This window comes from Macaca nemestrina, chromosome 14 (genome assembly GCF_043159975.1).
Source record: "Macaca nemestrina isolate mMacNem1 chromosome 14, mMacNem.hap1, whole genome shotgun sequence".
NCBI classification, from domain to species: Eukaryota; Metazoa; Chordata; class Mammalia; order Primates; family Cercopithecidae; genus Macaca; species Macaca nemestrina.
Window position 1 is genome coordinate 29,846,426 of NC_092138.1, and position 27,122 is coordinate 29,873,547.

The 27,122-nt window shown below is 41.5% G+C and overlaps 1 protein-coding gene across 7 annotated transcripts in view; it reads left to right on the forward strand.

The window, feature by feature from the left end:
* LOC105491858 (dedicator of cytokinesis 8) overlaps positions 1-27,122 on the forward strand; it is a 238,265-nt gene that overhangs the window by 90,314 nt on the left and 120,829 nt on the right. For all 7 annotated transcript variants that reach the window (XM_071077713.1, XM_024796043.2, XM_071077714.1 and 4 more), the window contains 8 exons: positions 2,641-2,726; positions 9,260-9,326; positions 11,661-11,810; positions 16,034-16,114; positions 17,866-18,025; positions 20,251-20,387; positions 22,698-22,791; positions 24,481-24,643. In XM_071077713.1, the coding sequence (XP_070933814.1) occupies positions 2,641-2,726; positions 9,260-9,326; positions 11,661-11,810; positions 16,034-16,114; positions 17,866-18,025; positions 20,251-20,387; positions 22,698-22,791; positions 24,481-24,643 (938 nt within the window). The remainder of the gene's footprint in view (positions 1-2,640; positions 2,727-9,259; positions 9,327-11,660; positions 11,811-16,033; positions 16,115-17,865; positions 18,026-20,250; positions 20,388-22,697; positions 22,792-24,480; positions 24,644-27,122) is intronic.

The following is a 27,122-nucleotide window of genomic DNA, read 5'->3' on the forward strand; positions in this document are numbered from 1 at the left end:
TTGCTTGTCAGTGTCTCCCTGGTGGTATTAGATGGGAGAATGTTCCATCTGAACTGATTAAAATAATGAAACATGGCCTGGTTTTAGAGGAACTTTGTTTTATGATCTTTGAAACAATGCAGACACTCCATTGGGACTGAAAGTTATAATATAGTAGCAGGCCTAATGGGGCCTGATTTTATTGAGTAAAGATAAGTGCTTTGTAATGAGTGTACCAGTTATTTGTAAATTGGCATGTCTAAAATGCTTGAGGGCCTCTATACCAGCCCTTTAATATTTTGAAGCTGTTGTCACAGAAATTGCATTTGTACTTATAATTTGCACTTTCTCCAAAGAAAGTTCTGTGGAAGAAAGTTCTACCTACTCTGACATGATTACAAATGCTGGTTTTTTTGATGACATAATCAGATTTTAAATATTATCATTACTTGGTTTCCCTGTAAGGAAAGTTAGAAGAGAGGTAAACTGGTATATCCAAGTTATGGTGGAGTCTACAGGAGAAGCAAAAGTTGGACTTAACCACCAAGCTTCTATAAGGCAAGTTCTTCCCCTAATTCATTTGGATTCTACAAAAGGTGGTGATTCTACAAAAGGCATTCTATGTCAATCCCTAAGAAAGATTCCACTAATACTCCAAATCATAGAAAAGTTTGCTGAGGCTCTTGGTTACAAGTGACAGAACCCAACTAAAACCAATTCAGAAAAAATGTTGGGGGAGTACTTATTGGCTCAACTAAGGAAATCACAGGGAGGCAAATGTGGAGTTGACCTCCAGATCCGTTGGGACAGTAAATGAAAGAATATAATCTCTCTCGTACTGTCTCTTTCTCTCTCTATCTCGTTCATTCCCTTCATTTATACATATCTTTAGGATGATGAAAACAAGAGGTAGCCATTAATGTTTCACATTTCCACTTTCTGCTTGCTTGGGAATTAGCTCCCATTTCAGTTACCTATAAAGCCTGAAGAAATTCATATAGCTTAGAAGAGACTTAGGAAATACATCATCCAGATGTCATATGGGGACCTTGTTTGGATCTTGATTTAACAAAATAACAGTAAAACAAATTGAGACAGGGAAATTTGAAACTGACAAAAATTATTTAGTGGCAATAAGAAATTATTTTTAATTTTTAGGCATAATAATGGGATTGCTATATGTTTTTAAAAGTCTTTATCTTTTAAAGATATGTACTGAAATATTTATATATGTATATGGTCTCTGGGAAGTTCCTTCTAAGTAATCCAGTATTGAGCTAGAAAGGTAGTAAGTGGGTAAATAGATGAAACCAGAATGCCCAGGAATTGAACTTGTCGAAGCTAGGTGATGGGTGAATGGCGGTTCATTGCATTACTCTCTCAACTTTTGTGTATGTTTAAAATTTTCCAAATGAAAATCTTTTTTAAAAGGATTTCAAAAATTAGAATCTAGACCAAAGGCAGTCCTAGAATTCCATGAGTGTCTCTACCTTCAGGTTGTTTTCCAGTTAGGGAGATCTTCCCTTTAGATATGCCTGTTCCAATGATCCTAAAAAGTCCAGATAGCCCTGGAGTAGGCATCAAAACAATTTCTCCTCTGAAATAAACTCAGCCATTCCACCCAGCAACATGGCCAACCGTAACCACAAGGAATGGGGACCACAGGGAGAAGTTGGAGTAACGATGAGCTTACCACATTGATCATTCCACCAAAGTGAGTACACATTTACCAGGAAGGTGACTTTACTGCTATTTGCAAGAATGTTAGGCTTGCCGTGGGGTATTCAGTGGAAGGCTCCCAGGAAAAGACAGTGAGATGTGACCCTTTTCTTTGGACCCTTGCAATCGGCAGAGCACTCATCAGTGTTTGGAAAGCATACTGCAAGAGTGGGAATTACTGTTTTCAAGGATTTGCATTGCTTATTTTTGCATACATGAATATAATTAACATAGAACGCTAGTTCAGATGCAGATGTTACAGTTACAATAGGGACTTGATATTTCTCTTTAAGTCTTCAGTTTCTGTGTGGTAAAATAAACAGGTAGAGAGCTCTTAATTTGTCATTACTAAATTTCATATACCTAGCACTTTAGCAAGCTCTAACTGCATAAGCCTGTCTAGAACTTGTCAATTCAACCCCAAGTCTCTATCATCTGTTTAAGAAAACAGTGAACTGAGAAAGTGAGTCTGTATTATAGGATCAATGGTTTACAGCCTTAAGTGAACCGTTCTGACTCAGATTTCAAATCTGAAACTCACATACTTACTAGTAAAGCCCTTGACAGGAGAAATATTCCAAATGTGTAACAAGAGTGGGCAAAAAACACACAAAAACATCAACAATAGGTATAAGATTTTGCAATGCCATCTGGTGGATGTTACTAAGCCATATCCATGTTCACATTTCCTTCCTTCCTGCTTCAGTCTCTTTGTCTTAAATGCTTGGGTTTCTAAAAGGAGAAACTGTTTGCTGTAAATTCTGACTTTGCGGTTGGGGGTTGGAAGACAAACTTTCTCATAAAAGGCAGAGTGTTAGGAAAAAAAAGCAAACCTAAGTTAACTTGATCCGTGGAGGGTAGCCTTCCCTTCCCTGGGTTAACTCTAATTGGAACTCCTCGTGGAATTCACTAATGATTTCCTTATGATGTGATTAATAATAGGAGGATGCTGTGGAAATACGTCCAGTACCAGAATGTCCCAAGGAACACCTGGGCAACAGAATATTGGTCAAGTTGCTGACCTTGAAGTAAGTATCAACAAACACACTACCACTACTTTGAGATGTATCTTGCCTTTTACATACAGATGTTGTCTTTATTGTCAGAACTTAAATCAGAAAGGAGCTCCCAAAATACTTTTATTTTATTTTATTTTATTTTATTTTTTGACACGGAGTCTCGCCCTGTCGCCCAGGCTGGAGTGCAGTGGCGCCATCTCGGCTCACTGCAAGCTCCGCCTCCCAGGTTCACACCATTCTCCTGCCTCAGCCTCCCGGGTAGCTGGGACTACAGGCGCCCGCCACCACGCCTGGCTAATTTTTTGTATTTTTGGTAGAGACAGGATTTCACCGTGTTAGCCAGGATGGTGTCGATCTCCTGACCTCGTGATCTGCCCGCATCGGCCTCCCAACGTGCTGGGATTACAGGCGTGAGCCACCGCTCCCGGCCCAAAATACTTTTAACAGTGGGCAGCTGTGGAGTAGTAGAAAGGGCACCATTTGAGTCTATTCCTGGATTTTTTTTCTACCAACCTTTTGGCAGTCATTATTCTACAATAGAGAAGGCAAACACAAATGTCTACTAAAGTAGGCATGTATGGTAATTGAGTGAAATGACCTACATTAAGAAAAATAACACTTAAATCAGTGGTGTGCTGGAGTTGACTGTACTAACTCATGAGAGCTGACAGTGCACATCTCTTCCTAACCCTGTATTCAGTGAAGTCACATTGGTAACTTTAAATTGGCCATGGTGAAAGTGTTTACAATGTAGAAATCAGCCAATGCTACACATTTGCACCACCCTCAGCACCCAGAGATTATTTGTTAAACATTTGCCAGTATGCCACTGTTGAAACATAATGATAAATGCAGCTGAAACTCAGTCTTAGTGCCAGGGAACAATAGGGAGTGGTGGGGACTGTAGTAAACCATGTTAACGGGGCACTCACTACTGGCAACAAACTCTTGCCATCCAAATAAACAGGCCCGTTTTTGTCAACTGTCTTTTCTATTTTTTCAAGAGAAGCTGAAAACCCAGATTTTTCTGTATAATATGCCGACTCCCTAAAGATTTTCTCATTCCCTTTAGAAACACCATATAATTAAAACACAACTTCAGTCTGCTTTCATCTTGTAGGCCAATTATTTGCCACATCTACTTTAAAGCAGTTGCATCCAAACATTTCAATTGTATACTCTGATAGTTAAAAAAAAAATCCTCTATAGACATGTATTAATTTTGTACTTTCATATTAACATATTATCTACATTATAAAACATATAACTGAGAAATTTTAAAGAATGAACTTGATACATCTGAATCAATTCTAGTATTTTCTTCTTGCACTGTAATAGATTGTCTTGTGTACCCCCGGAGTGCCTCCATGCCTCTCTTCCTCTCTGCAGACTGCTATTTTCAAGAATTAGTTCTTCCTCTTCAAACCCGCAGATGAAAACTTCAAAGTTGTACATATATAACTAAGCAAAACTACAGAAGCATAACCTTTATTTATATGCTATTAGACGGGTCATCCGTCTCTCAAAGTCACTTCGTGGGTCCCTCCAGCAGCTCTGGTTTGCAGTGAGAAGGCATCTGGATTCTGGATGTAAGGCTGGGTTTCAACCCTGGGAACTTCCCTGGGATCTTGAGTTCTTCCCTATAAATGAAGTTGATAGACGTTGTGGTCTCAAAGTTCCTACCTACCACAAACTTCTAAGATTATAACGCATAGCCTCTGCCAACTTCTTCTGCCTCAGAATACAAGCCAGCAAGTCTGCTCGCACAGCTATGGATGGTCTCTTGATGCTATAGTCTCCTCCTGCTGGCCAATTCTACCAGAGGGGCTTCAGGGCCTTTTGTACAGAGAAATGAGCAGCCCATAAACCAGCTGAGTATCAAGTAGTGGGCACAGAAAAGCAAGCTCTAGCCCTTGCAAACCAACCTGGAAGTGGGAGCTTCCTCGTTGTCTGGTCAGCAGGAGGACTGACTGGAAGTGGCTGTTCCCCTCTGCATTGTTTAGGAAGCCTTCGCTATTGTCTGAGGGACCCACCTGCCCCCACAGGATGCATCATCAGGCTACTTTTAGATGCAGTGACTATGTCATTTGAGATGGCAGGAATTCTCTGTGGTGCTCATCACCAAGCGTTCTAGACCTCTCCAGTGAATAACAGGCAGCTGTTCTCACAGGTGGGAAAACACAGCCACTAAGAGAGATATGTGTTATTTAAAAAAATTTTTAATGGAGGCCAACTGCAGTGACTCACACCTGTAATCCCAACACTTTGGGAGGCCAAAGTGGGATGATCGCTTGAGGCCAGGAGTTTGAGACCAGCCTGGGCAATATAGCGAGACCCCCTCTCTACCAAAAATTAATAGATGTGTTAATTTTTAGTCCTAGATACATTGGGAGGCTGAGGTGGGAGGATCGCTTGAGGCCAGGAGTTCAAGGCTGCAGTGAGCTATGATCATGCCACTGTATTCCAGCCTGAGTGACAGAGTAAGACCCTATCTCTAAAATTAAAAAAAAGAGGAGTCACTTGAATATCTCTTAATGAAAATTGTCAAGTACAGTTTCTAGTGATGTCCCCACAACTGCCAAAGCAGAAATTAAGTCAAATTGACATATTTGCCAAGTGCTCTTGGCCTGCTCATGTGTTTTAAATAGTATCCATACTAACCTATAACTGCAAGAGAAGAGATGGACCAAAAAGACAGCCCTAGGAATAACTACTTAGAGTAAACTAGATGAAAGAAAGAAACAAATTCTTATAGGTAAGCCTAGAATGTGACAGTATGAATAGTAAAAATATAAGGGTAATATTAATGGCAAATGTTTTCCCATTTACATTGATATGTAGGATTCTATTCATAATACTACATGTTTTAGCAGCTGAGGAATTTGTTTAAAGTTGTGGACATCTATAACTGTCTCTGTATTGCTTTTCAGAAATATAGAAACCCTCAAAGATACAGAAAGAATTGGCTCCTGCCAATTCTTCAAGTGTTTGTAACAGAAAAAAAAAAAAAAAAAAGAATGAAAATAAAGTATTCTTCTGTTTTGTATTTTAAGTGGAGAAATACTTTAAGATTTAACACCATCTTATGAAAAGTAATCTCAGCTCTTAGGAGTGTTCTTGATGGTGAAACTTTAACGTGCAGAAAATTTACCCAGGGAGTTTATTTTAAATGTGGATTTTGGAGGACCTCCCATAGCAGTCTTCTTCAAGAGATTCTGGTTGAGTAGGTCTCAGGTGGGATCAAGAAACTTGCATGCTGGCAAACTTCTTTTGCTTCAAAAATCTAGTTTCTGGGGACTACACTTGAAGAACAGACACAGAAAAAGCCCAGGTTCTGTGATCAGAGATGGCTGGGCACAAAACCTGACTGTGCCAATTCCTAACTTTGAGGACTTTGGCAAGTTCCTTAATCCCTGGGAAACTTGGTGTCGTGGTGTATTAAATGCAGATAATATCTGCATTACACTGTAGTTGGGTAAAGAGGCTGATGTGTGGAAATCACTTATTACAGCACAATTTTAAGTCTTTAATAAATGTTAATTCTCTTTTTCTTTCTCTGAACCACAGAGGACTTATCACTCAGTACCAACCTAAGTATATCACAGCAATATTCAGGCCCTTTGTGTAGTAGAGAGTACACAATTAACTATAGGTTGACCATGCCAGGCAGCAGCTGGTGAGCCTAGGCACAGGAAAGCCCCCAATTGGCCTGGTGCAGTGGCTCACACCTTTAATCCCAGTACTTTGGGAGGCTGAGGCAGGTGAGTCACTTGAGGTCAGGAGTTCGAGACCAGCCTGGACAACATGTGAGACCCCATCTCTACTAAAAATACAAAAATTAGCCGGGCGTGGTGGCGCATGCCTGTCGTCCCAGCTACTGGGGAGGCTGAGGCAGGAGAATTGCTTGAACCCGGGAGGCGGAGGTTGCAGTGAGCCGAGATCATGCCATTGCTGTCTACCCTGGGCAACAAGAGCAAAACTCTGTCTCAAAAAAAAAAAAAAAAAAAGAAAGCCCCCAATTAATGTGCAATTACCTAATAATAGAATAATCATAGAAGTCCTCAACACTGGGCTTTTGGGTGGTAAAATGTACATATCGTAAAATCTAACGCCTTTTTTTTTTTTTTTTTAATTTGAGATGGAGTCTCACTCTATTGCCCAGGCTGGAGTGCAATGGCACAATCTCGGCTCACTGCAACCTCTGCCTCCCAGGTTCAAGTGAGTCTGCTGCCTCAGCCTCCTGAGTAGCTGGGATTACAGGCACTTGCCACCTTGCTTGGCTAATTTTTGTATGTTAGTAGAGACGGGGTTTCACCATGTTGGCCAGGCTGGTCTTGAACTCCTGACCTCATGATCTGTCTGCCTTGGCCTCCCAAAGTGCTGGGATTACAGGTGTGAGCCACCACACCTGGCCAAAATCTACCATCTTAACCATTTTTAAGGTACAGTTCAGTGGTGAGTACATTCACATTGTTCTGCAAACATCACCGCCATCCATCTCCAGGAATTTTTCTCTTCCCAAACTGAAACTGTACCCATTAAACAATAACTCCTTATCTTCCCTACTCCCCAGCCTCTGGCAACTGCCATTCTACTTTCCGCCTCTATGAGTTTTACTACTCTTGGTGCCTCATATAAGGGGAATCATAAAGTAACTGTTTTCTTGTGACTGGCTTCTTTTACTTATCATAATGTCCTCACATTCATCTATATTGTAGCATGTATCAGTAGCTCCTTCTTTTCTATGGCTAAATAATATTCCATTGTATGTGTGTAGCACATTTTGTTTTGGCCTCATATATGCATCTGTTCATGGACACATGGGTTTCTTCTACCTTTTGGCTATTGTGAAAAGCACTGTTACTCTGCATTGTTGTTAAGATACATTCACACACATCATCATACAGGATCCTCACAGCAGCCTGGAAAATGGAAAGGCAAGCATCCTTTCCTTATTTTGCAGAAAAATAAATGGAATTTGGAAAGGTAAGTAACCTGATTAGGATCGCAGAATTAGCAGGTGGTAGAAGAGTAACAGAGTCCAGGTCTCTGCCTGGGTGCCCTGTGAGTCTGCCATGATTCCAAATTGCCTCATTTCCAAAGGTGCCATTTGAGCAAATAACCCTTTCGTCTGTGCTCATACTCTGTCCAAATGTTATTCTAAAAAGTCCTTATTTGAGACAAAGCTATCCATTGGTGAAGACATTCTCTCGCATGTACCTGGAGACAAAACATGGCTTTTTGACATGACGTCTGAGGTCATGGTGGACTGGGGCTCTCTGCAGGTAACATCCAAGGCTATGGGACGTGAAGCTGAGAAACTTGGAAGACATTCGTCAGTGTTCCGTGTGCACCTGTGATGTCCACCAGGATACTAAAGGCGGATAATGCACCAGGATTGTGCTTTGGGATTCACCATTTCAAGGGGAATTGGCAATTAGGGCCAATATGAGGCTCCTCTTTCTAGTTCTCCTGGGGTCCAGGCACCTCAGTGTTTATCCGCTGTGCTCAATCTCCTCCCTGACCTCAACTCAGCAACTCCCCAGTAATGGAGGTAGGAAGGGCCAGACATTCATCCCCATCGAAACCCAGCCTTCTTCTGACTGTCCCACTACAACTCTGAGGAAAAGCGATTGAACTTTTCTTTTGCTGCTATCTGAAATCCCCATTCCTTAGAATTGAATAAAATATCCTTTAATTTCTTTTTATTTCAGTGGCTTTAGGGTACAAGTGATTTTTGGTTACACGGATGAATTGTATAGTGGTGAAGTTTGAGATTTTAGTGCACCCATCACCCAAGTAGTGTACATTGTGCCCAGTATGTAGTTTTTTTATCTCTCATCCCCCTCTACTATCCACCTTCTGAGTCTCCAAGGTCCATTATACCACTCTGTTTGCCTTGGCGTACTCGTAGCTTAGCTCCCACTAACACACGGCATTTGGTTTTCCCTTCCTGAGTTACTTCACTTAGAATAATGGCCTCCAGCTCCATCCAAGTTCCTGCAAAAGACATTATTTCATTCCTTTCTATGACTGAGTAGTATTCCACAGTGTATATATGCCACATTTTCTTTATCCACTCATTAGTTGATGGGCAATTAGGTTGGTTCCATATCTTTACACTTGTGAAACAGATACTATCCTAGCAATAAAATGTGAAATGTGAACAAGTCCATTACCTCAGACAGAAAGTCTACCCTCTGAAAACACAGTAGTTACAACGATAAGAAGATGAATCAGACTAAGGGTCCATTCAGCCCACTCTCTCTTGCAGCGCTGCCAATAAGCAATTTTGGGAGACATCCCAAAAATATCTACCATGCTTTTGTAATGTCCACCATGATCTCAAATGATTAGGAATTTTTCACAAACCTCCCATATTTTCCATTAATATCCCAGTGTGATTCTGATATAATTGGAGTTTTCCAAATAGTTCTGGAAACTGCTCACATTTTAACCAGTTTATATAGCCAAGCATTTGTCAGAAAATTCAAAATTATGTAAGTTAAAGCCACATAGATTTTCTTCTCTTTCTATGATAGGTTTGAGATTGAAATTGAGCCTCTGTTTGCCAGCATTGCCCTCTACGATGTTAAAGAAAGGAAAAAGGTAAGAAAGCAAAGAAAAATCCATCCCTAAGGCACATATAATGTTTATGATTCTTTGGGTGTATGTTCTTAAATCTTCTTTGCCGCAAGAAGCTATCAGATTTGAAAGCAAATGATCTTTGATGGGTCCAGTTCTGTTGCCTTTGCAATTTTTCAAGCAGTGGTCTGAGAACATAATTTATGATCTTTGAAGAATTTTTGAGGGAAAGGCTACTGGAGGTGCTGGCCTGGTTGGAATAGAGAAAGAATGAAATAGTACATGGGGTTATGTATAGAACAAACCATTTAAATACATTTTTAACGAGCTTGGATGTGCATGTAAAGCTTCCTCAGTTTGAGAGTTCTTTGCACTGTGAAATTGGCTCATCATGGCTGAAGGGCATCTTACATGGTAGAGGTCTCAATTTGTCACAGAGTTCAGACCTCACCAACAGTAGTATGCTTTTAATGAAAACAGTGACCAAGACCTCTCATGTGTTTTTAATGTTTAGTCATTTTGTGACTCCTGGAAGAGGACAGCAATAGCAAATCCAGAGTAGGATGGGCACTTCTGCCCTTCTTTACCCATAATCATTCTGTATTTAAGGAAACAGCTATCTCCTGCATAAATACTAATAATAACTGAGATTTGTGTTAGTTAGGATAGGTTAACTGCTAAAACAAGCAGAACCCCAAACTCAGTGGTTTAAAGCAGTAGTTCTCAAACTTGAGCATGCATCAGAATCCTCTGGAAGACTTGTTAAAACAGATTGCTGGGCCCCACCCACAGAGTTTCTGATTCAGTAAGTCCAGGTTGGACCTGAGAATCTGCATTTCTTACAGTCCCCTGGTGATGCTGAAGCTACTGGTCAGGGGACCTCATTTTGAAAACCACTGGCTTATAAGCAAGAAGTTGCTGTCTTTGTTTCTTTAACCTTCCAGGGCAGGAGGAGGGAGCCCTTTGTTCCATGCAGCCATTCATAAATGCAGGCTGGCAGTGGCTCCTCCATCTTCAGTATGTGCCCTCCCCAAATCACTCTTGTCACTGCCATTGCTGCCCCTGAAGAAGAGAAAAGAAGGATGGAGGAGGCCTGGAAATTTGACACATTGCTTCTGCTTACAATTCATTGAAGAGAATTCAGTCACGTGATCACCCCTCATTGCAAAGGAGGCTGGTAAATGTAGTCTCTGCCTGGGCAGCCGCTCTCCATTAAAACTCTCTTGGTGATGAAGGGGAGAACCCAACCATATAATGGCTTTTAAGTAATATGACATTAAGAGAGCTAGGAGCACTGCTCACATCATGTTCTTGCTCAGAATCTTCACTAAGATTCACTACCTACAACATTAAGAACAAACTCTTCAGCTTCCATGCCAGGCTTTCTTCATCATGGCGTTCCTCTACCTTCTCTCTGACCACAGTCTATGCAGAGTCCAACTGGACCACTGTCTGTTAACTAAGCTTCCCCCAAGCGTTCAAGCCTCTGAGATATTCATCCGTGCTGTACTCTCTCCCTGGTGCATCATCACCCCCCACCACTGCCTATCAGAATCTTCTAAAGCCCATCCATCTCCAGTGCTGCTTCCCTGAAAAGTTGTCCTTGTCACCCAACTGCAAATGTCCTGTCTCTCTCTGGAACTTCCACAATGCTTCTTTGTGTGCATGTGGTGACTTGTAGTTTGCTTTTACTGTAGTTAGTTATATGTTTGCATTTTCTCTCACTTTTTTTTTTTTTTTTGAGTCAGGGTCTCACTCTGTTGCCCAGGCTGGCATGTAGTGGGGCCATCTCGGCTTACTGCAACCTCTGCCTCCCAGGTTCAAGCGACCCTCCCACCTCAGCCTCTGAAGTAGCTGGGACCACAGGCATGTGCCACCATGCTGGCTAGTTTTTGTATTTTTTATAGAGGCAGGATTTCACCATGTTGTTCAGGCCAGTCTTGAATTCATGAGCTCAAGCAATACGCCCGCCTTGGTTTCCCAAAGTGCTGGGATTACAGGTGTGAACCACCACACCTGGTCCTTCCTTCATTCTTAATTGTGAACTAATTGAGGGCAGAGGTCCTGCTCTTCTGTAGTGAAGTTAACTAGCACATCAGTGATACTCACGAAATACTGGTGGGTTAATAAACATTTAAATGTTTCAAGGAACATCTCTCAAATGGCTCCAAAATACCTAGATATTGTGACAAAACATTCATCAGATTTATCCAGCAGCCACTTTCCTAAACCACGTCTATGATTATTACACTTACTCCTTCAGCAAAATTTCTCTGTGGTGTTTTTGCTCCTTTTAATGTGTTTAAACCATGAATACAACACCTCTAATTTGTATTTCACTTTGCTGCTCATTTACAGATCTCAGAAAATTTTCACTGTGACCTGAACTCTGACCAGTTTAAAGGATTTCTGCGAGCTCACACACCTTCGGTGGCCGCATCAAGTCAGGCGAGATCTGCAGTCTTCTCCGTCACCTACCCGTCCTCAGACATCTACCTGGTAGTCAAGGTAGTTCAGCACCATCTGATTTGCCCAATCTGATGTTTTCATTGCTGCGTTGTTCCCAGCACATGTTTGGGGTGCACGAAACCTCAGAATGTGTCCACATATCCTCTGAGATTCGCTTTGTTTCCTTCTCAATTTACCCCTTTTCCCTTCCAAGTCAACTGTTTCAGATACTGGAAAGACTAGGTTTTGGAGTCATACTGACCTAGGTTTGAGTCCTGGCTTTACAACCTAGTAATTAAATGGCATTGGCAATTTCCTGGTCTTTCAGAGACAGATCTGAGTTTCCTCACCTGTGAAGTGACCTCAGTGGATAGTCATGACTACAGAATAAAGTTTGGCACATCTTGGGCACCCTTCTCCTAACTAAGGAGAGTTCCCTCGGTGACCTGGTGCAGAGAAGCTGCTGTGGAGAAAGGAACAAAATCTCTGGGCTAGAGTTTCCTAACGATGTTCATGTTGCGCTGGAGATGCATAGTTAAGTGTTCCCAAGTCTAGGCTCTTACAATTTGAAGTGTGGGCTGTGGTTTTCAAGCTTCACCCTCCCTTTTTTTTTTTTTTTTTTCCTTCTTCTTACCATGTCACAGACTGTCTCTAATGAGAGTTGAAATCTACGGGGCAATTATAAGTAGAAGAGCCTTTCATTCTAGACTATACTGTTTGCTGTTATAAGAAAACGAGATCCTTTCTTGTACACCAAAATGACTGATTAGAAGTTAAAAAGCATCAGGTATTTTACCTATCTTAGGCCAGATAATTGGTCTTATTGACTCTTTTTTTTTTTTTTTTTTGTGAGCGGAGTTTCACTCTTGTCACCCAGGCTGGAGTGCAGTACCACCACGTCGGCTCACTGCAACCTCCACCTTCCGGGTTCAAACGATTTTCCTGCCTCAGCCTCCTGAGTAGCTGGGATTACAGGCGCCCACCACCCCATACCAGGCTAACTTGTATATTTAGTAGAGACGGGGTTTCACCATGTTGGCCAGGCTGATCTCGAACTCTTGACCTCAGGTGATTCGCCCGCATTTGGCCTCCCAAAGTGTTGGGATTACAGTTGTGAGCCACTGCACCTGGCTGTAAAAACATTGTAAAAACAAAACAACAAATTCAGGTGTCTGATTTCATGTGCACCCAGCCTCCTAGGTTTGGAACATTGTCTCGTTAGTACAGTGTTTTATGTCTGTAGTCTGAGTGATCGCCCCATGATCTCATGGATTCCAAATAATTCAGGTAGCTTGGAGGTCACTTAACAGATGGCAAATGTCTTTTCATTCTAGCTTCTTTAACACCATATAACAAAGATTATGAGAGGTTACTATAGCTTGAGGGAACTTATTTAAGCTTTTAGAAAGTATAGTTAAAATTATATTGCTGAAAAGACAGTTCTATTGTTGTCAAACTTTAATGTGTCTCTTTTTCATTGCAATATTACTTAGACATACAGGAAAATTAAAGTCCACTGTGGTAGCCCTGTAGGTAAGTTCACAATTCTCTGTCAGCCTAGGAAACAGAAGAAGCCAACGCTAGTTCTGTAGAGCCAAATTTTATCTCAAACCCTACTTCCCAGTGGATAACTTTCTCTTGATTAATCCATCATATTCTGCCAAGTAACAGTGGTTACCCATGGGTTACTATCACTTACTACATATGTTCCAAAATTTTCAAACGTATAAATGTGTTCATTTGGCATAACAAACATACTAAAGTGTTTGGATAGATTGAAGAAACTGAAATCTACTCAACAAGACAGCCCCTGGATGGCTTTCTCTTTGCTTTTCTTTATCGTAATGCCATCATTGTTGCTTCTTTCCCTTTAAATATATAGTAAATGGTGTTAAACTATTTAGCACATTCAGGCGGACATTATTTGATAAGAGGGGCTTCTTTCTTTTTTTGTTTATATTCCCAGGCTGAACATTAGGGTCTTTGCTGTATTTTAGGCAGCGTCATCTCGTTCAGGCGTTTCGTATAATATGACTTTAAGGGATTATTTCTGCTTAAAGGTTTAATTCAAGATTTTGTGAAATTTTTTTTTAAAAAGGGTTTGTTTTACAATCAAGGAAAGAAGAGGAAAATGGGAGTGAATTGGAAACTCTTCAAAAGTTGTTTAAAAATAGGTATGCCGTGGCCAATTTAAATATTTAATAAGTTGCCATGTGCCTGTCCTTATGTGAGAGCCACATAGTTGGAGAAAACACAAAGCAGAGAGCCTAGCACCTTAGAAGTCTTTCAAATGGTAAATTTCCCATCTCAAAGAGTTTACAATCCAGTTAAAAAACAACTTGGCATTCAAAGAAATGGTTTCAAATTCCTATTTTGCTACATTTGCTGTAGCAAACTCAGCAAGTCTGGTCTCTCAGTCTAGTTGGACAGTGATCCCTGTGCCTGAGTGGTTTTGAAGAAAATTGAAATAATGTATGTAAAAACACCTACCCTGTTCCTGACATACCATAATTAGGTAAACAATAAATGGCTATTAAATATGAAAAAAAAATAGGTATGCCAAGTGTTAATGCTACCCCTTCTGAATAGAGCAGAAAGTAGTCTCTTCCCTTAAGAAAAGTTTTAGGTTAATCTGATAGGCTTCTTTGTCCTACTTTCCATGGTTATGAGGAGTCATGCATTTCATTACACATCTTTGCATAAATCATGAAGGACCAAACAATAGGTTCTCATGTCAGCCTGCAGCTCCTTCTCATGATGTACCTGGAGTTCTCCTGACCCACTGCATCCAGGGCAGTAGTATCTGCTGGTCTGGTCAAATCTGACTTCTCCTGCTTCCTGTATCTTCCATGATACACACTACTAGTGCATGAAGCTGTGGCCTTCCCCTTCCTTGCTTCAGGGTCCTAATTAAGAAGTTCTTAATCTCTGTTCAGAATTTATTCTAAAGACCACATTTTTAATCCATTCACTTCATGGAAAAATTAGCTTCCTTCCAATTTGTTCTACAAGCTCCTGACTATGAGCTTTAGGAGAACAGGGGCAGTGTTTATCGCCACCTTATCTCCCCAGCTGCTACCATATAGAAGGTACTCAATAATGAGTAAATGATTACTGATTACCAGGAATACTGGTCAGTTTCTAGCTCAAGTGTTATGTGCCTATGTTTTCAGTGTGGTGCATCTCTCAGTGGGATTCGCCTTCTCTTCATGCTGTGGCAATGGGAGGGGGTTTTGAACTTCTTTTATGAGAAGAGAGACTTCCTGCTTGGAGTCCTCCCTGAAGCAGATATTTATTGAGTAGCCTCATGCTGCTTCCTTTGAAACCCCATAAATACCCCTTTATCATGGGGATTGTTAAATACTTTGTGCCTAACTCACAGCACCTATTAAGTATGTGTCCCTTTCGGACTATGTTGACCCAAATTCCTTCTTCAAGGATCATCTCAACTGTTAGGACTAAATCCACTGGTTTTACTCTTCAACATCTAAGTTAAATTTTCTTTGAGCAGAGAGTTAGGATATTTCAAATTTCTCCTTGTCTTTCTTTTAAATATGGTGCCCAAATTTATGACAGCTGCCCAGCCAGTCACTTTACCTGAAGCAAGACAGAAGACACTTCATTCATTCTTATTACCAGCATTCATTCCTATTACCAACCAGTTAGCAAACCGAGAAGCTGCACATCCCAATGCTTTTGAGTTTCTTTCCAAGTCTGTTAAATCCAGAGAATTAGCCCTAATAGGAATTACAAAAGCGACAGTTACAGATAATTTATTCAGTTCAGGCATTCATTTCGTGGAAGGTTTTAGTCCAAAATCCCTCTTTCACAGAGACCATATCTCTTTTTTACATTGTAAGCAATAATAAAGAAAATGAGCTTTCCACTTCTTACATATGTCTCCTGGGTTTTGTTTTATAAAATAACTTTCATTGCCTTTTTTATTATATACATACTGCATGTTTATTGTTTAAAATAGAAAATACACATAAGCAATGGGAAGAAAATAAAAATCACACATAATCCCACCATACAAAGATAACTACTATTAACACTTGCTGCATTTGCTGTGTATCTACTGTCACCCTTTTAATATGCCTTTATAATTTTTAAATAAAATCGTATGCTATTCTTTATATAAACTTTTTAATCAAAAAACATGTATCACAGATATCTTCCTATGTCATCAAATATTGTCATAAAATGTAATTTTGATGGTTGCATAGATTCCTTTATATGGATGTAATTTATGTGCCTTATTTTAATATTATTTTTCTTGGTAGATTGAAAAAGTCCTGCAGCAGGGAGAGATTGGAGACTGTGCAGAGCCCTACCTGGTTATCAAAGAAAGTGATGGTGGAAAGGTATGGTCACTCGAGTATTGTTAAATGGAGACATCTTAGAAGAAGCTGATATTTTCAGAAGTGTTACACAAAATAGTTAATGGGCTTTAGTCCCTAATGTGTCCCTATATAAGACACTATTACAATGTAATTCAATAAAAGAGGAAAAGGAAACTGGTCACTGACTTTTTTTTTTTTTTTTTTTTTTTTTTGAGGCAGTGTCTTCCTTTATCTCTCAGGCTGGAGTGCTATAGTGCAATCACGGCTCCCTACAACCTTGAACTCCTGGGCTCCAGTGATCCTCCCCCTTCAGCCTCTTGAGCAACTGGTACTACAGGCACATGCCACCATGCTTGGCTAGTTTTTATTTTTTGTAGATATGGGGTCTCACTGTGTGGCCCAGGCTGGTCTCATACTTCTGGCCTCAAGTGATTGTCCTGCCTCAGCCTCCCAAAGTGTTGGTATTACAGGTGTGAGTCACCATGCCCAGCCTGATGATGATTTTTTTAGAGAAATAAATCCTTGAATTTTCTAATGTTGACATACATCAAGGTCTGATCATATAATTTGTTTGGGGTAAGGCCACCCCCTGTTGTCTTCATTCTGAGGCTCTGACTCGGCTGGTTGGGAGGCCCACGGAGACCCCAAAACTAAACAGTGCCAGAGCTCTCCTGGCCTTCCTCCACAGCACGGGCCACTGCCCTTTCAGGTATGCAAATAACTGGGAATTGGCTGTCACTACCATGCGTTATATATTCATTAGCACAGCATAGGTGTTGAGCCTATGAAAAGGATATCTTTTCTTAGCAGCAATTGCAAAGATTCCCAGTGTGATTTTTAAAACATGGCCTTGGCTGGGCATGGTGGCTCACACCTGTAATCCTAGCACTTTGGGAGGCCAAGGCACACAGATCATGAGGTCAGAAGATTGAGACCATCCTGGCTAACATGGTGAAACCCCGTCTCTATTAAAACTACAAAAAATTAGCCGGGCATGGTGGCACACGCCTGTATTCCCAGCTACTCAGGAGGCTGAGGCAGGATAATCCCTTGAACCCGGGAGGCAGAGGTTGCAGTGAGCCGAGATGGTGCCACTGCACTCCAGCCTGGGCAGCAGAGTAAGGGTCCGTCTCAAAAAAAAAAAAAAAAAAAAAAAAAATGGCCTTTCTAGAATAAGACTTATCTTATTAGTATTGTACTCCACAGACTCATAAATGTCAGGTAAGATATATTGAGCTCAAGGCATTTTTTAAAAATCTATCTTTTATTCTGAACTCAGAAAGAACACCTTGGAAGTGTTGTAAACTTCCTAAGGAGTTGTTAGGAGACTGTTTAGAACTTTTTGGAGTTTTCCAAGGCAACTTTTGGAGAAACAGGTTCACTTGGGAGCTTGGTAGATGATAAACTAAACTTGATTTCAAGATTGTCTTATGCAAATCCAAGTCACATAGCCAGCCACCAAAAGAATTGATAATCTGGTGTAGTGAGTCCCTTTTTGTTTTTGTTAGCTAAAAGTATATTTTACTAATTAAATGTAGCCTTTTTGTCAACTCCTCGTTTTTCAATCTTTATTTCCTTATCAGCTAGACTTCTGGCCCGAGTGCGTCATTTTTCTGCCTATTCACTGTTTTTATTTTTTAGTGGGAAGATATGTATTTACTCTTTTTAATCAGTAGGGTTTGGATTTTAGAGATGGCTGTCAGATTCAGGTCGGAGGCAGTTGACTTGGTGCTGATGCTTGTTTCAGCTTGTTTCTTTCCATTTGCCTCCAGAGTAAAGAAAAGATTGAAAAACTAAAACTCCAAGCTGAATCCTTCTGCCAGCGTTTGGGGAAATACCGGATGCCCTTTGCCTGGGCACCCATAAGCTTATCGAGCTTCTTCAATGTCTCCACCCTTGAGAGGGAGGTAACTGATGTGGACTCTGTGGTTGGTAAGATTTTCACCTGCAGTGGGAAAGGGAGGGCTCCCCAGTGTGCGACTGCTCAGGTCCACAGCTTACTAGTTGGGGGCTGGGGGCACAGTGAGGTGTGGGGAATGGAGAGGAAGAAGGAGATAAACAGAATGAAACACTATTATGGCTGGATTACATATATTTGGACAGTGATCTCCAAAAGAAATCATCATGAACATTGGTAAAGATTAAGTATACTCTTATAGTAAGATTTTCTAGATAGTATGACACTTAAATAAGTTAATTTTTGGTAGCCACCCCCTCTCTAAAGTAAAACTTTAACAAGAAAATGTAGTAACCATCTGTAGTGTGTTAAGCAGAGACACCGTGGTCGATTCCTAAACCTAAAATTAAAATGCCTCTGTTACAAAGCCTTCAAAAAGCAAAACTCGACAGGGCGCGGTGGCTCACGCCTGTAATCTCAGCGCTTTGGGAGGCCGAGGTGGGTGGATCACTTGAAGCCAGGAGTTCGAGACCAGCCTGGCCAACATGGTGAAACTCTGTCTCTACTAAAAATAAGACAAGTTTGCTGGGTATGGTGGTGCACACCTGTAATCCCAGCTACTTGGGAGGCAGAGGCAGGAGAATCGCTTGAACCAGGGAGGTGGAGGTTGCAGTGAGCCAAGATCAGGCCTCTGCACTCCAGCCTGGGTGACAGAGCATGCCTCTGTCTCAAAAAAAAAAAAAAAAAGAAGAAGAAGGAAAGAAAAAAGAAAAAAACTCAAGTTTCCCAGCAAAATTTCTAATTCTTTAAAATTTACTTTGCCAAGTGCAATGAAAAAATGGGCATCCAAAGAATATCTATTTACTGTTAGTTTATTTAGCATATTTCTTTTTCATCATCTCACCCTTGATCTGAATCATTCATTCCTACACTGCTTGGGTGTGGAAATTTTCGAAAGGGTTGCAAGTTTTCAAGTGGACCTGCCCACATCACCTGTGGTGGGATTTCTGTTTCCCTCAATGCTTTTGTATCCACCAAATATATAAGTCTGTGTTCACATTTTTTCATGCATTCCTCAAGCTAAGACTTAAGCCACTTCTGAAATGCTACCTTGAGCAGGGAAGTGGAGGCAAGGACATTTTGTGATTGCTGCTGCTATTTTGGAGTTACTGGTACATAATCACCAGTCAGAACTCCTGGGTTATTTCTGGTTCGTCAATAACAAACCTCACTGTTACCACATCCTGATCTTCCTGCCACAGCTTTCTTTAATGTCATCTATGTAGACCCAAGTAACTTACTGATAAGAGTTATGTATACAGCTTAGAGGGCACCACAAGCTACGTAATTCAGGTATAGGGCATGCTGAGGCCTCAGTCATCTCTAGGTCAAGGATAACCTTACAACAGAGACTGATTCTTAAGGAGCAACCAGAAGATGCAAAGATGTCGTCTATTATATTGAGGCAGAATGGCAAGTTTAGGTGGGTAGAGGCAGCAAGAAATTCTAATTCAGCGTCATGGTAAGAATTAAGGATAAGAAGATATTCAAAGACAGGAGTTGGAACTATTCTAGTTCTAAGCAATTTGATTATTTACAACAGAACCCATGAGTTTTCGCAATATAAAAGCAACAGGATCTCCACCCAAATCTCAAAAAGGGATAAGAAACAACTGGGTAAACTATCAGGCTCCCAGCCCAAGTCTGAGTGTGATTTGGGGTTCTAATTCCCATTGGGCAGATCACCCAAGGCAGAAACTCAGTCTTGCTGCCTGGTCCACATAATGAGAGCAGAGGAACGCTGAGATTCAGAATGTCCACAGGCTGACCCCTGCATGTTTGGGTCACAATCCCAAATGCCTTTGGGGGCATTTGAGTACATGCCTCTCCCAGTGGAATGCAAATATAGAAATAAAAGAAAAGCAAACAGTGGGCTGACTAAATAAAGCTTATCAGGAGACCCTGTTCTGGCTACAGCTCTGGACTCTTGCCGGGTGGCATCTGGTCTACCCTAATTTCCATGTGGGAGGGGCCCATGGCTGCTCCTGGCCTCTCTCCTTTGGTCGGAGGAGGATTAAGAACATCAACAGGAGGACTAAGAAAGGTAGGGGCCAATGGAAGGACATTTTCATTCAAAACAAGGATGGCCATATTCAGTGTTCCTGATCGGTGACTTTAAACATATATACTGTAGAGTTAATAACTGCTGTGTATTTGAACAGAAAGGCATCCTTTGGAATGACAATTGTTTTTCTTAAAGGAAGAAGCTCAGTAGGTGAACGGAGGACATTGGCCCAATCTAGAAGGCTTTCTGAAAGAGCCCTCTCCTTGGAGGAAAATGGGGTTGGATCCAACTTCAAAACCTCCACCCTGAGCGTTAGCAGCTTTTTCAAGCAGGTATCGCTTTACATTACAGTGTGTCTGAGTTTTTCCCCATACTGGCATGGGCACTGGAACCCACAGGAGGAGGACATGTAGTGATTAAGAGAGCAAATTAGTTAACCTCACTGTCTTAGTTCATTTTCTGCTGCTTATAATAGAGTATCTGAAACTGGGTAATTTTAAAAGAAAAGGAATTTGTTTTTTACAGTTATGAAGGCTGAAAAAATCCGAAGTTGAGGGCCCACACTTGGTGAGGGCTTTCTTGATGGCGGGGCCTCTCTGCAGAGTCCTGAGGTGGAGCATGGCGAGCGGCTGAGCATGCTAGCTCAGGTCTCTCTTCCTCTTGTAAAGCCACCAGTTCCCCTCCCATGACACAGATTAATCCATTAATCTGTGAATGGATTAATCCATCGTGAGGGCAGAGTCCTCATGATTCAATCACGTCTTAAAGGCCCCACTTCCCAGCACTGCCACCACGGGGACCAAGCTTCACCATGAGTTTTGAAGGAGACATTCAAACCACAGCATTCACGAAGCCTCAATTTCATTAGCCAGAAAACGGGAGCAATAGTACTTAACTTCATGTGGCTTGTAGGAAGGTCAGGTGACATGAGACTTGTCAAGCTCTTTTTAGAGTGCCTGGAATACAGTAAGTGCTCAATGAATGGCAGCTATTTTAACTGACAGAAGGATTAGGTTTTGTTCCTCGTGATACAAACTATCATCCTATTTGAACTATCTTGGCCAATCCATTCATTAAGCTATGACAACAGTCTGGCTGGGACATCGCCTTCCCGGTGGATCTCAGGGTTTCTTGGCCTGGCTATTCATGTGCAAGCTGCCACTTTCACTACTGCTTGCTGTGCACGTTTGCAGGGCTCCCTGCTTGCTCAGAGAACGTGACCGTTCCAGATGGTACTCTTCGTTAGCTCAGTAAACATCAAGACTATTGAAAAGAGTTAAAACTTCCTAGACTTGTCAAATGTATAGAGACAGAAAGTAGAATGATGGTTGCCAGGGTCTAGGGATAGAGGGGATGGGGAATCGCTGGTTAAAGGGTATAGAGTTTCAGATTTTTTTTTTTTTTTTTTTTTTTTTTTTTTGCAAGAGAAAAGCGTTCTGGAGGTTGGTTGCACAACAATGCGAATGTGCTTAACACTACTGAATTGTGCACTTAGAAATAGGTAAGATGGGCCGGGCGCAGTGGCTCTCACCTGTAATCCCAGCACTGGGAGGCCGAGGCAGGTGGATTACTTGAGGTCAGGAGTTCAAGACCAGCCTGACCAACATGGTGAAACCCCGTCTCTACTAAAAACACAAAAAATTAGCCAGGTGTGGTGCATGCCTGTAATCCCAGCTACCTGGAAGGCTGAGGCTGGAGAATTGTTTGAACCTGGGAGGTGGAGGTTGCAGTGAGCTGAGATTGCACTACTGCACTCCAGCCTGAGTGACAGAGTGAGGCTCCATCTCAGGGAAAAAAAAAAAAAAGGTAAGATGGTAATTTTATGTTAGTTATATTTTGCCACACTTAAAATAAACTCACTTGGTCTGACTCTGTTTTGGAAAGTTTTCCATAGCTACAGTCTTCATGGAGCATTTAAAGGGGTTACATTAACAAACTGAAATGCAAAAGGGATGCTGAGGGAGCCTGTGCACCGTGCCACATAATAGAAATTGTAAGGGTCTGAAAAGGTTTCTATTCAGCATACACCAATCTTATGACCTTGGAGGGCAAGGTACTTAAGCAAGTCTGAATGGTCTCATTGGGAATAAGACATATCTACCTAATTACCTTACTGGGTCATTGTAAGGATTGGAGATCATGCATATGTGTCCCTTGGCAGAGTTCCTGACCCGTCTTGGGCATATGTGGGGGTGGGCAGCATTTATATTTCACCTTCCTGTTCAAGACAAATGTGAAGAAAATGAGATGGGAAGATGCTTTCTCCACCTTCAAACATTTGAAGAGGAAAGTAAACTTATTCTGTATTGTTCCAGGGGGTAACACTGGTATCAGAGGGTGAGAGTTATAGGCAGGGAAGCTTTTGGCCTGGTTTTCTAATGGTCAGACAGGCTTCCTTAGAGTGCAGCAGAAGCCCCATCCCAGAAGGACTGATGAGAGGCCGAGGCACAGTGAGTCATCAGTGATTGAGAAGGATTTAATGAGAAGTGGAACTCAGTGATTTCAGAGCTGCCTATAATCCTAATTTCTATGAAAGACTTGTGAGAATAAATCTTAAAGGTAAAAATCTTCCCAGAAATCGCTGGTCCCCAACCCAAGAGTCAAAGGTGCATGTACACTAACTCTGACTTTTCTCTTGGCAGGAAGGAGATCGCCTTAGTGATGAAGACTTATTCAAGTTTTTAGCTGACTACAAAAGATCTTCGTCCTTACAGAGACGAGTCAAGTCAATTCCAGGTGTGAATGACATCTTTGTCCTCTTTAGCTGTGCCCAACCGCTTATCATTAGACACATTCTTTGTCTAATGCCAGAATTTATAAAATCATGTTTACAGCCGTGGGCGGTGGCTCACGCCTGTAATCCCAGCACTTTGGGAGGCTAAGGCAGGCAGATCACGAGGTCAGGAGATCAAAAACATCCTGGCTAACTCAGTGAAACCGCATCTCTACTAAAAATACAAAACATTAGCTGGGCGTGGTGGCAGGCACCTGTAGTCCCAGCTACTCGGGAGGCTGAGGTAGGAGAATGGCATGAACCCAGGAGGCGGAGCTTGCAGTGAGCCGAGATCGCGCCACTGCACTCCAGCCTGGGCAACAGAGGGAGATTCCGTCTCAAAATAATAATAATAATAATAATAATCATGTTTGCCAAGTGAAATGTGAGATTTTGTGTTAGGGGTTAAGAATCTGAATTGTGGCCAGGCACGGTGGCTCAAGCCTGTAATCCCAGCACTTTGGGAGGCCGAGACAGGCGGATCACGAGGTCAGGAGATTGAGACCATCCCATCCTGGCGAACACGGCGAACTACTAAAAATTACAAAAAACTAGCTGGGCGTGGTGGCAGGCGCCTGTAGTCCCAGCCACTCGGGAGGCTGAGACAGGAGAATGGCGTGAACCCGGGAGGCGGAGCTTGCAGTGAGCTGAGATCCGGCCACTGCACTACAGCCCGGGCGACAGAGCAAGACTCCATCTCAAAAACAAAAAAGAATCTGAATTGTTCTGTTTTTGGCAAACCTATTAATGTTTTTTAATTTTCTTAAAGGATTGATTTCGTAAACAAACCTTGTGCTTTAGATCTGGTTTCTCAGATAATGAGATCATTGTTTAAACAGAGGAGCCCCTTTAATCAAATAAAATATTATACTTAGTATTAAAAAAGTGAATGTGAGATGCTTTGGTAGAAGGCAAAGGCACCTTCCTTATCCTCACTCAGCAGCCCTGGAGGTACTTCTGTAGCATCCTCAGGCCCACGGAAGCCAGTTTGTTTTTTTTTGTTTTTGTTTTTGTTTTTGTTTTTGTTTGAGGTGGAGTCTCACTCTGTCACCAGGCTGCAGTACAATGGCACAATCTCAGCTCACTCCAACCTCTGCCGCCTGGGTTCAAGTGATTCTCTTGCCTCAGCCTCCCGAGTAGCTGGTACTACAGGGGCCCACCACCACGCCTGGTTAATTTTTTGTATTTTTAGTAGAGACCGGGGTTCACCCTGTTGGCCAGGATGGTCTCAATCTCTTGACCTTGTGATCCACCTGCCTCGGCCTCCCAAAGCGCTGGGATTACAGGCGTGAGCCACCGCGTCCAGCTGGAAGCCAGTTTTAAAACTCCCAATTTTTACTGCTAGCAATGCAGGGAAGTTACTTAACTATATAAAATTATACTGTGGTAATTCAGGAAAGAACTTTAAAAATCCTCTAATCCATTCCTTCTCATTTTACAATTTCTTGCTTTATATTTTGTTTTATAGAAGCTAAATCTCAAAGGTTATCATGGCACACTTTTTTCAAACTGTAGGAAATTAGCTCCAAAACTTTTTTATATACTATAGTTTGTTCTTATTTTCATGAAAGAAACACAGTGCAACAATCCTTCTTGATTCCTTCATAACATGGCAGTTTCTGTACTAGAACATTCCTATTTTCTGTCTTTAGGCTTGCTCAGACTGGAGATTTCTACAGCTCCAGAGACCATCAATTGCTGTCTGACTCCTGAAATGCTGCCCGTGAAACCCTTTCCTGAAAACCGGACACGCCCGCACAAAGAGATTTTGGAATTTCCAACACGAGAAGTATATGTCCCTCATACAGTGTACAGGTAAGAAACACAGGTTCAGGCCAGGAGCCACAGGTTCAGGCCGGGTGCAGTGGCTCACACCATTATCCCAGCACTTTGGGAGGCCAAGGCAGGAGGAATGCTTGAGCTCAGGAGTTTGAGACCAGCCTGGGCAACATGGCAAAACCCTGTCTCTACAACAGATACAAAAATTAGCTGGGCATGGTGGTGCATGCCTATAATCCCAGCTACTTGGGAGGCTGAGGCAGGAGAATAGCTTCAACCCAGGAGGCAGAGGTTGCAGTGAGCCAAGATCGCACCACTGGACTCCAGCCTGGGAGACAGAACCAGACTCTGTCTCTCAAAAAAAAAAAAAAAAAAAAAAGAAAGAAAAAAGAAAAAGAAAAGGAAAAGCAGATTCTTGGAAAACCACTGAACTCACATTCTGAGTTTTATTTGAATAATGTTTTCTCATCCTTCAACCTGTCTTCCTACTTCCTAAGTTTTAGGGAAATGAAATATGGTATTTATGTAATGATAGGTGATTGCCACATCTCTTTCTAAACATAGTTCACCTAATTCTCTTTAACAAGAAAGTGTTACTTCAGATGTAATTGTAGTTTAGGATTATAGTGGACATATGTTTTCCAGAGATTAAAGAAAAAAAAAATCTGCTAGTCATGACCTTTGTTTTCCTCTGTGCAGAAGGACATACTAGAAAAAGAGCAATGTGACCAAAATGTGCTAGTTGTCAAAAGAGCTAAAGACTAGCTCGTTCCAATAGAATTTACAGCAATAACATAATAGTGGCACACATTCCAAAAGAATTTATGGCAGTAACAGAAATGTTCTATATGTGTGCCACCAGTACAATAGCCACTAATCACATGTGGCTGTTCAACATTTGAAATGTGGCTAGTGCAATGGAGGAACTGAAAAAATAATTTTAATTAATTTTAATTTAAAGTCAAGTAGCTGTATGTGTCTACCATATTGGAGAGTACAGAGCTAGACACTAAAGGCCTAACAGGTTGGGCTGCCTTGGTTTCTGAATTGCATATGGTGGCACCTGACCTATTCTGTGTGGTCTGGAAGAAGTGCTTGTCAGCACACATCTGCCAAAGGCATTAATGCTCATATAAGTCTTTATTTTGAGAATATTTCCCTTAATGCAGAAAATGATGCTGTCTGTAAAAAGCATCTCTTCCCCACCATCCAGAAATAACATTGCTGTTTTCTGTATTTTTATATAAAAGAAATACAGTGGTACCGATTTGGTTGAAGTCTTCTTTATCCCCAGTCTCCAGTCACAGACTTTTACCTCACCTCCTAAACTTTTATCATCAGGAAATTATGTGTGTCCTATTTTTTCTCCTTTTACACACACTTACACACACACACATCTGTGAACACTCAATGCCATTATCTTTATATTCATTTAAAATTTACACAAATGACTTCACACTCTAGGTCAGGGGTCCCCAACCCCCGGGCCATAGACCGTTACTGGTCCTTGGCCTGTGAGGAACCAGACTGCACGGCAGAACATGAGCAGCGGGTGAATGAAGCTTCATTTACAGCCGCTCCCCATTGCTTGTATTACCACCTAAGCTCCTCCTCCTGTCAGATCAGGAGCGACATTAGATTCTCACAGAAGCACGAACCCTATTGTGAACTGCATATGCGAGGGATCTAGGTTGTGCACTGCTTATGAGAATCTAATGCCTGATAATCTGTGGCTGTCTCCCATCACCTTCACATGGGGCCCTCTAGTTGCAGGAAAACAAGCTCAGGACTCCTACTGATTCTATATTATGATGAGTTATATAATTATTTCATTATAGATTGGAATGTAATAAGAATAGAAATAAAGTACACAATAAATAGAATGTGGTTAAGTCATCCCAAAACCATCCCCCATCCCCCACTGCCACCCCAGTCCATGGAAAATTGTCTTCGATTAAACCGGTCTCTGCTGTCAAAAAGGTTGAGGTTTGCTGCTCTAGCTGTTATATTATACTTTGTTTTTGTGACTCAAAAGATTGATTTGTTTTTCTTTTTTCTTTTTTCTTTTTTTGTTTGAGTATTACTATGAAGTCATGGGTCATTTTTCTTTCTACTTATCCAGATTTCCACAAATTTTACCAATGCGAACTTTTTAATGGCTTGCATTTTTAGAAATATCAATATTGATTCATATAAAGGTTTGTTATTATGATGATGATTATTATTATTATTATTATTATTTTTGAGATGGAGTCTCGCTCTACCACCCAGGCTGGAGTGCAGGGGTGTGATCTCGGCTCACTGCAACCTCCGCCTCCTGGATTCAAACAATTCTCCTGCCTCAGCCGCCCGAGTAGCTGGGACTACAGGCGCCTGCCACCGCACTCAGTTAATTCTTGTATTTTTAGTAGAGACAGGGTTACACCATCTTGGCCAGGCTGGTCTTGAACTCCTGATCTCGTTATCCACCTGCCTCGGCCTCCCAAAGTGCTGGGATTACAGACGTGAGCCACCG